Below are 10,000 nucleotides of genomic sequence, written 5' to 3'. Positions count from 1 at the left end.
ATTGACACTTGTGATTGGTTGAAAGAGATACACCCCCCCATCCCTACCCCTATCTCTAGGTCTAGAGTCCACTTTTTAACTTAGGGGCCAAGCTCACCTATTTCACTTCAGGCATTAGGCTTCTAGTCCCAGTCCCACACCTGACAGCAGAATGTCTGACAAAGGAACCTTCGATACCAACGTGCTGACCCTCACCAGGTTTGTTCTGGAGGAGGGCAGGAAGGCCCAGGGAACAGGTGAGCTGACGAACCTGCTGAACTCAATCTGCACAGCTGTTAAAGCCATCTCAACTGCTGTCAGGAAGGCTGGGATCGCTAACCTGTGAGTTTCTTCTTTTTAAATTAATGTGGAAATAATAAGAGGAAACATACATGCATGCATCTGAATATAAATATAACTATTGGTAAGATTATCATGGAGGGGAAACTACAGCATGCATTCCATTAAACATTTATGAATCAATCAAGGTCACAGTTCCTCCATTTAAATATGTGTGCATTAGAATTACTTTTACTGCATTGCATGCAGAATGGCCCCTGACTAAAGGTAAACTGTCTATATGTTGTGCAAAATCTTCCAGGGTAGGGGTCAAGGTGATACAAGAAGACTTTTGAGACCTTTCTCATTTTCGTTTCAGCCTGTGTATTTTTTGTAAATACCATGCTATATGACAATAAAGAAAATTACGATTACGATTCTCATTGGTGCAATATTCTAACATGATGTGGAAAAGAAATCATAAAAAAGGCAATAAAAACTATTTTAAAGCCAATCTATATGGATTATTAGGACACTTCCTATATTATGTGTTTAAAACTGCCTAAAAATAGATAGCTATTATTCAGGTTTTGATCACTACAGCCTGTACTTCTCTCTCTGCAAAGATATGGCATTGCTGGAAGCACCAATGTGACAGGGGACCAGGTGAAGAAGCTGGACATCCTGTCCAATGACCTGGTCATCAACATGATCAAGTCCTCATTCAGCTCCTGTGTGCTGGTGTCAGAGGAAGATGAGAAGGCCATCATTGTGGAACCAGACAAGAGGGTATGTGCATCTCTTCAGTACACTACATACATGCATGTCTGTGTGGGTTTTCACATGTTTTTTGTTTTGCAATGTTGATTTTTAACTGGCGATCTTTATCTTTATTTATGATAGGGAAAATACATTGTATGCTTTGACCCACTTGATGGTTCCTCAAACATTGACTGTCTTGTCTCGATTGGAACAATCTTCGCCATCTACAAAAAGGTTAGTGCATGCTGATTCAAAGCAAAGAGGAGACCTTATATCAGCAAATTGTTCAGCATGGCTTTCAGCTATATTTTATATGGATTTTCCCCAAATTGATATTTTTTCTGAAAACCATCTACAGAGTTGCAAAATGGCACCTGGGAAAATAAGGAGTAGGGTCTAGTGGTGGGATGTACAGTAATTACATTACATTTACTCAAGTACAATTTGGGATACATACTTATGCATATGATCAGTTTTCAAAATATGATGAATTGCCACAGATTAAACTGCCAAACAATATATATCTTCACCTCTATCAGTAATGAGTACTTTTACTAAGTACATTTAGTTGATAATACTTAGTAGTAGTTTTATAGTTTATTGTTTACTGTTCAGTGCAGGAAAATATTTTTTTCCACCACTGGGAGGCTCACATACCAAGAGACTATTATTCTAATGTGTTTTCAAGAACTCCAGATACAGTGCAGGTAGATAAAGGAGCTGCACAAAGATCTATAAGGTATAGGGTTAATGCATAGCCTACCAGCTCTTTTATATTAGTTCAACTTTAATTTAGGTCCCATATCCATAAAAAAAGCTTCAATTTAGTTAAAACTGTACCCCAAAGCTGCATTATCCTGCCCTGTATCCTTATCAAAGAAAATAATATTAACTAACTGTATGGCAGCCTCCACACATCTTGTTAGTGCACACAATGTCTTTGTCTGTTGTGACAATTTTCCACGTATTGTTCCATAGACCACAGATGATGAGCCATGTGAGAATGATGCTCTGCAGCCTGGAAGACAGCTCGTGGCAGCTGGTTATGCTCTGTACGGCAGCGCCACCATGATGGTCCTCTCCACCGGTCAAGGGGTCAACTGCTTTATGCTCGACCCTGTAAGATTACCCTGTAATAGATGGCATCAAATCTGTTACTTTATGCTAATTATATATATATAATTATTATAAGTTTATTTGTTTTTATCCGATATTTGGATCATCAGTTCCTTGCATTCCTTTTTCAGTCAATCGGTGAGTTCATCTTGGTGGATCGGGATGTGAAGATTAAGAAAAAGGGAAAAATCTACAGTTTGAATGAAGGATATGCACAGCATTTTTATCCAGATGTGACAGAGTACCTACAAAAGAAGAAACACCCAGGGGTAAAGGCAATTTGCAACGTGTACAGTCTTTATTAGCCTTACAAAAACTTAATGTGCAGTTTGCCATCATTATTGTTGTTGTGTGTACATTTATACACACATTTGGAGTCTTAATATAATAATCTTGACTTATAAATTCCACATAACACTTTTGGATTTCTAGGATGGTTCTGCTCCATACGGCAGTCGATATGTTGGCTCCATGGTTGCTGATGTTCATCGTACTTTGGTGTATGGAGGCATCTTTTTATATCCTGCTAATGTCAAGAGTCCTAAGGGCAAGGTGAGCAGCTGGGACATTTATAAATGAAATTAAAAACATTAATACTTTCAAATAATCCCTGTCAAATTGCAGTAAAATTCACAAATCTCAGTAATTTGTCATTGATGTAAAGTCACTCCTCTTTGCACTTCTTGGCCCTCAGCTAAGGCTGCTGTATGAATGCAACCCCATGGCCTTCATCATAGAGCAGGCAGGCGGCATAGCCACCACAGGATCTATCAATGTTCTGGACATCCAGCCCAGCACCATTCACCAGAGAGTCCCTGTGGTCCTGGGATCCCCCGATGATGTGCAGGAGTATATTTCCATCTTTAAGAAGCATAACAAATGAGGTACCCAGCTCTGTTAAGTAACACCCTTACAAAGCACTGAATAAAATACAAAAAAATTGTCTGGGATGATAACTAATGTTACGTTTGTTTTGGGGTTTTTTCAGTTTCTTTGGATTTAACAGGTAGAGTCTGGTGGTCAGCAAACTAAAGCAGTACTAACAGTACATCAAGTGCTTTGTACTCATTCCTTCAACTGCACTGATTAAAGGAACCAGGAACCTCATGAACTCTGCCTCACACTGTACTGTGTGTTATTTGTAGAGACTTACCCTGTATTTTTTAAATAAAGACAAATAAAAAGTTGCCCTTGTTTTTCACTGTGTTGTAAAAACCCAGTAAGCATATATGGGTTGAGCCCATGATGTGTCTATGTATGTTAATAAAGTCATACTGAATATTGGATGGAAAAGGAACCAAGGAAAAAGAACACACTGTCTGCCAATCACCTTTTCTTACTTTATTATTAACTTTATCACATCATTAACAATGAAAAAAGACTAAAAGAAATCTGCAGCCACAGCTCTATGAGGCTGTATTTTGGCACAGCAATCCCTTGAACTATGTTAGTATGCTTACAGTAGCAATGCATGGTGATGAAATAACCAAGTATAATATTACCACAGTTACTATTTATTTCATAAACCAAAGTAGTGGACAAATTAAAACTTTGACCTGATGATGGCGCTAGATAAACAGAGAGGGGGTGTCTTTCAGGTTTAGGTTTAGGTTCATTGTCAACACACTAATACATGATAAAATACAACATATATGATATAGGATAAAATCCTAGACTTATTTCCAATGGGCTTGCTGACAGACTGGTATTGCCATGCCTACAGCCATGGCTAAAAAGTGAGAATGAAAACCTGACAATGTTTGAGATCCTCTAATACTCTCTTAAGTCCTCAACTCTGCCACTAAGATTTTAAGGTGTGCAAAAACTTTGTTGCAGATTCAAAGTGTGGCATGAAGTAAAATGTTGTGTATTAAAACTCGAAGCTTCATATTATCACCAAGTGGAAAGGAGTGAAGGGACTTGCTCAAAGGCACCTCAGCAATGGTAATAAGGCTCTGATCTTCTAGCTTTCTCACCCAGATTTTGATCTACCAGTCCGGGAATCCAACCAGCCTTCTTCGGTAATATATGAGGCCAAATTTTCTCTGAATTTGAGCAGTCAGTTTGAAAAACATCGCCCCAACAATGAACAATGCTTTTCTTTCATATTCTTGCTAAGAAAGCTGAAACCAGCTCCCTTTACTATATTTTATTTGGACATTATGGGATTTTGGGATGCAAGCCCAGATATCTCAGAGCAAGTTTAAGGACGTCATAGCTTCTACTTCATGGTCATCTAAAAAAGAGGATAGGGAGTAATGTGTCCACAAATGCACACTGGCAGAGTGACTGAGATTGTAAATAACCATCAATCATTAACAATCAGAGCCAAGAGTTGTTCTGTTGTTGAGACAAACCAATGTGTACAAGAAATGGACCATTCTTCTCTATGGTCAATTTTCTGAGGGTTTCTGGAACTGTTTAGCATCTTTTTGATTTGGTTGGTAGACTAATTTAATTACTCGCTTTAGTTCAAACACTGGAAACACACTTTTTGCCAAGAGTTAGATGAGAATATCAATACTACTCTCATATGTGTGTGCAATTTGTAATAAGAAGGGAGTTAGCAGCTGGATAGGTTAGCTTAGCATAAAGACTGGAACGATGGGGAAACGGCTAGCATGGTTCTGTCGGAAAGTAACAAAATCAACGTTTTTAAAACTCACTAACTGACATGTTAACTCTTGTTTGTTTAATTTGTACAAAATCCAAATCGTCTGGATCGAAGTCTGTATGCATGGCTCAAAAATACTCAGGCACAAAGCCCCCTCATAAAGCCCTAAATTGTTGTTTTATACAATTCAGTTTTTTGTATGGGATTAAAATAACAAGATATAAAGATGTTAAGAGCTTTATTGGCATGAGTAGGCATATTTCGTTAACTTTGACCATGGCCAGGCTAGCTGTCTCCCATGTTACCAGTCTTTATGCTAAGCTAAGCTAACCAGACACTGCTTCCAGCTTTATGTGAAATAAACATATATATAAATTGGGGTTGATCTTCTCATTTGTCTCTCAGCAAGAAAGCCAATAAGCATATTTCCCAAAACTGTTCCATTAACCTGAGAACATATGAAGTTAGAGGACAGACAATTTTTTTTATATATCCATGTCTATTAACAACTTTCATTGCTTTTAAGCAGCCTTGTTTCTTCTGGCATCGACAACACACACTGACAGATCCAGATAGTTTTGCCATGGAACTAATGAGCAATAGACTCACTGAGAAAAACAAAAAGATCCAACAGTGTAGCAACACAAAAGCCTCATTCAATCAATCAAGTTACAGGAAAACAGTCATTATGGTCTGTAGGAAAACAATGCTTTCAAATTTAGACCTGGTATATTGAACTTTAGCTCCCAGTAAAGGAAAACAACATAGATTGAAAGTCTGATATGAAGCTTAATGAGGTTTTAATAACATTACAACACAACAATAACACAATTGTGTGTATCATTGGATCACTTGGAAACTTGGCATTGAAGTGCAAAAGCTCCTCTGAGAGCAAAATGGAATTTTTATTGCATTTTTTCTTTTAAACTTACATCTTGGATTGAAAGCCTCTGGGTGTGAGAATATTGTGTGTGAGTAAAATTATTTGAATTGATAGCAGATGTTTGATCAAAGATGGACGGCTCAGTGCTTACAAAAGAACTCCTTTGTAATATATAATAGAAAATAATTTATGTATCTCCAATATGCTGAATGGAATCCATATCGTCTGACATCCACTAAAAAAACCTAACCACTTCCTCTGTTGTGTGAGTCAGTGCCAGCACTCAAGTGCTGCAGTGCCCCTGAGACACACAAACACTCACACATTACAGACACACTTGTTTATTTCAATTCTGTTCTGACTGTGTATGATTATAGGTTACTGAGTCAATATTTAGATCTCGCAGGAAAAGCAAAACCCAGCCTGTTTATTTTCCCCCTGCTACTGTGTGTGGTGAGTGTGTATGTATTATATGTAGGTGGCTGCGTTCATATGCATTTGTGTGTATGTGTGCACATGTAAAACAAAAGGACAGGATAAGATGACATATCTCGGCTTGAATAAGAGTCGATCTATTGAAACAATTATATGAATGTAAACTTAAAGGATTGCTGGTGAATGTGTTTGGCTGCATTGTAATCTCTATACTTTTAAAGAGAGGCATTTCCTTTTTCTCTCTCCCCAAAGGAGCTATTTATATTACAGCTGGCTGCATCACTGTCTGACTATTAATTTTTCTCGGGAAATGATGTCAGATTGAAATTATATAACCTTAAAAAAAAAATAAGGCCTTAAAAAAACCCAGAAGTGGGTAGAATATCAGAATATTAAGCCAAATGGTGTTGTAATCCCTACTTCTGCCAGCCGATTGATTGTTTAGTTAAATTAATAAATGGCCATTTGTAATATCATATGTCTTTTTCACTGTTTAATGTGGTTGATGCAACAATGGGTTGCCCCTTTTTTTCCTTTCTTACTATAACAGGCCAGTACCTGCTGTTTTCTGTTGTTGCCCTTGTCTGTCTGCATGTTATCCAGCCCATGTCCAGGCAGGCTCTGTTTACTTTACACTCTGATGAAGAGTGTTATAGTGGTGCATCTGTGGTGCGTCTTTGCGGATGACAGCTTACTCAATCAGCAAACCCCCCCCCCCCTAGTGCCCCCCTCTCTGTTCACCCTTACCCTTCTCAGTTCTTCAAGGGCTGGATGCAAAGGGAGCTCAGTGAACAAAACAGATCCTCCAATTTATGTTGATGCAGAAATTAAAGAAAAAAATCTGCAACAATAAATGTAGAACAGATTCTAGAAGGTTTTCATAAACAGATACATGTCCAATGCAATCATTTATAACACTTGTTCTCCTCAAGGCAGTATCGTCACTCCCCCGTGATTTTTTATCATGTACACAAACAGCTGCAGGACTTCTCAAGAGGGCAGATATCTTGAGAAGTTTTCTGATGACATCGCCTTGTTTCTTCTTCAGGGCTCGGAAACAGATCATGGGTTACCTTACCTGGCTTTGTCAAACGGTGTGATGATAACCTTCTTGACCTTAATGTGTCAAAAACTAAAGAAATTATCATTTTTTTTAGGAAAGCAACAGGTGAACAAAAAAGCTAGTATTATATATGGTGAATATGTTCAAATTATAGATACATAAAAGTGTCTAGGCACAGTGTTTGACTCTCAACTCAAGTTAGATTGTCAAGCGTGGACAACAAAGAATCCACTTAATGCAGAGTCAATAAAATTGTCGTAATATTTTATGTAACTTTTATCAATCCTTTACTGAAAGTCTTTCATTTATGTGTTGGTTCAGTGGGTTGTCCGTGAAAGGCAAGAATAGTCCGAATGACATTGTTAAAGTCTGCTCCAAGATCATTTGAGTCCAGCTAAAAGATTTGTGCTCCCTATGGAAGAAATGTGTGGTCCAAAAAGCAAAAGGAATTATTATGTTTTGTCTAGTGAATTCTCTTTAATGTCTTCAAGCCGGCGTTATCGTGCACCTCTTAGGAAAACAAACCACTACTCTAATTCCTTTTTTCCTTCTGCTATAAGGCTGCTGAATGCCGACAGTAGTTATTGTAACGTAGACCACCTCTTTTAAACTTGTGGTTAACCTTGTGTGGACTTCAAGTGTTTATTTTGTGTGTGTGTGTGTGTGTGTGTGTGTGTGTGTGTGTGTGTGTGTGTGTGTGTGTTTGTGTGTGTGTGTGTGTGTGTGTGTGTGTGTGTGTGTGTGTTGTTTTTGTTGTTATCACCTGGCTCTTCCATGTAAGTCTACACATACGGGGTGAGAGTGTGTCTGCTGTGTATGTTTGTCTTTGGTACCCATATGTTGATCTGTTGTCAGTGGCATGTTGATGCTTGAATGCTGTTCCTAGATTTAGTTGGTTTTTTTCTATTTATGTGGACTGGGGGACTGAATTGCCCTTCTGGAATAAATAGAGTTGTCAAAATCTCAATCTGAATCATAATGTAAACGACAACAAAGCATGTCTATTGGTTGGTTCACCACTTTGGTCCAGACTGAAATATCAAAGAAAAAAGTCAGTTCCCAAACACACACTCATCACCACTGTGCTGACGTATTAAAATGAGTCGACGTTTCAGCCACAAGAAACGTACTCACGACATATCAATCTCAAAGTGACACTGTGTCCATAATTACATGATAGTCTACAGCTGTGTTGGAGGTGTGTACATGATCACACACAACATCCCACCCACTCAAGACTCCTTCAACAGTCAAAACATACAATATCTATACATTCAAAATCCTTTTGACACTACTAAGAAGCAAAACATTTCAGGACTCAAACTCAAATTTCAATTTCAAAGGTAAAACGTGAAGCATATTGGATTGCTGAATTAGAGACTCTAACAACATTGAACAGGCACCTGGATCTCAGGGTCCTCCTGTGAAAGGTCCTGTGAAACAAACCCAACCTACTGCCAAATACTGACTTTTATTTTATTTATTTTTTAAATAATTGACCTGCATGTTTTATATAAAAAGTGTTTTTTTCTACCATAGTATAAACTATATTACTTAGAGATGGACTTCTCTCACTTCTTGTTGTTTTGTGGGATTGTCAAGAGCTCGTCTATGTCCTGCCCCTTTTTTATTTGATTGTTTTTTATTTGCTTATGTTTTTTATTTGATTCACACATTCTCACACACAGACACACGTCACACACACACACATATATATAAAGATAGTGTGTGTGTGTGTGTGTGTGTGTGTGTGTGTGTGTGTGTGTGTGTGTGTGTGTGTGTGTGTGTGTGTGTGTGTGTGTGTGTGTGTGTGTGTGTGTGTGTGTGTGTGTGTGTGTGAGTCTGGAGTGGGTGGGTTGTTGTGTATGATCATGGACCATGAACACAGCTGTGGACTATCATGCAATTATGGGCTGTATTTAAGTACTGTCTCAATTTATGATTGATATGTCTTGAGAAAAGGTGATTGTGGCCAAAACATCAATTCTTTAAAAAATAAATCATGTATATACACCACAAAAGAGAGTAGAGAAAGCGGTGTGCATGTTTTTAATCATCCAGACTGAAATATTTCCACAACTACTGGATGCATTGCCATGAAATTGTATAGTTATTTGTTGTCGCCAGAAAAAATACTCCTTTTAACTTTGATGAACCCCTGACCTTTCCTCTAGCGCCACCATGAGGTTGACATTTGTGATTTTTAGTGAAATATAAAATATAAACAGCTGGGGAGTGAACAGTTTTAACATTTGGTATGGACATTCATTTCCTTGCAGAATTAATCCTTTAACTTTTCCTCTAGGACCACCATCATGTCACAATGTCCAACACTTTATTTAATGACTAAACACCTGCAAAACTAGGTAGCACTAAATAACAAATGCTAGCATGCTAATGTGTTAAACTAAATTTGTGAACATTGCTATACATAAGCATGTTAGCATTGTCATTGTGAACATGTTAGCATGCTGATTTAGCTCAAAGCACTGCAAAGAGCTGCTAGGCTGAATGTAGACTACTTGTCTTATTTTAATTTTTTTGGAGGTACCATTTTATTCATTCATTAGATAGCAGACAGTAGAGAGTTGACAAGAAAAGACGACATACACAGACGGGGAATGACTGGAGACTGTGGACTTGCAAATATGGTCTCCTCAGGTGGTCCAACTTCCTGTACCAATTGCAGGAAATGTATTCCAGCCTGGAAGACCTGGTAGACTATCTTTGGTTGGATCTAAAATAGCCGTTTCTGGTGATTTTAAAAAAAGAAAAAAAAGAAAAAGAGATTACAATCATCTGTTCCTCCTTTAAGACAAATATATGTTTTAGCAGGGGTGCTTCTGTCATGAAGGTCTATCAAGACCAG

At 38.0% G+C, this 10,000-nt stretch overlaps 1 protein-coding gene across 1 annotated transcript; it reads left to right on the top strand.

The window, feature by feature from the left end:
- The first annotated feature begins 98 nt into the window (after window positions 1–98).
- On the top strand, window positions 99–3,323 carry fbp1b (fructose-1,6-bisphosphatase 1b). The gene is made up of 8 exons (XM_062434698.1): window positions 99–321; window positions 885–1,047; window positions 1,162–1,254; window positions 1,999–2,139; window positions 2,268–2,405; window positions 2,569–2,688; window positions 2,831–3,020; window positions 3,125–3,323. Exons 1-7 carry the CDS (start codon window positions 152–154, stop codon window positions 3,017–3,019), a joined length of 1,014 nt encoding a protein of 337 aa, XP_062290682.1. The 5' UTR covers window positions 99–151; the 3' UTR covers window position 3,020; window positions 3,125–3,323.
- Window positions 3,324–10,000: the final 6,677 nt, after the last annotated feature.

This window comes from Scomber scombrus, chromosome 15, assembly GCF_963691925.1.
Source record: "Scomber scombrus chromosome 15, fScoSco1.1, whole genome shotgun sequence".
Classification (NCBI taxonomy): domain Eukaryota; kingdom Metazoa; phylum Chordata; class Actinopteri; order Scombriformes; family Scombridae; genus Scomber; species Scomber scombrus.
The sequence above is the reverse complement of the archived record's forward strand: the minus strand, read 5'-3'. Positions and strand labels throughout refer to the sequence as shown.

What these genes read in the sequence shown, in the direction of transcription:
- fbp1b (XM_062434698.1), top strand. Translation starts at nt 152, where the DNA reads ATGTCTGACAAAGGAACCTTCGATACCAACGTGCTGACCCTCACCAGG. An exon ending in TTGTGGAACCAGACAAGAGG is followed by an intron (nt 1,048 to 1,161) that starts GTATGTGCATCT and finishes TATTTATGATAG; the next exon opens with GGAAAATACATTGTATGCTT. An exon ending in TCAAGAGTCCTAAGGGCAAG is followed by an intron (nt 2,689 to 2,830) that starts GTGAGCAGCTGG and finishes CTTGGCCCTCAG; the next exon opens with CTAAGGCTGCTGTATGAATG.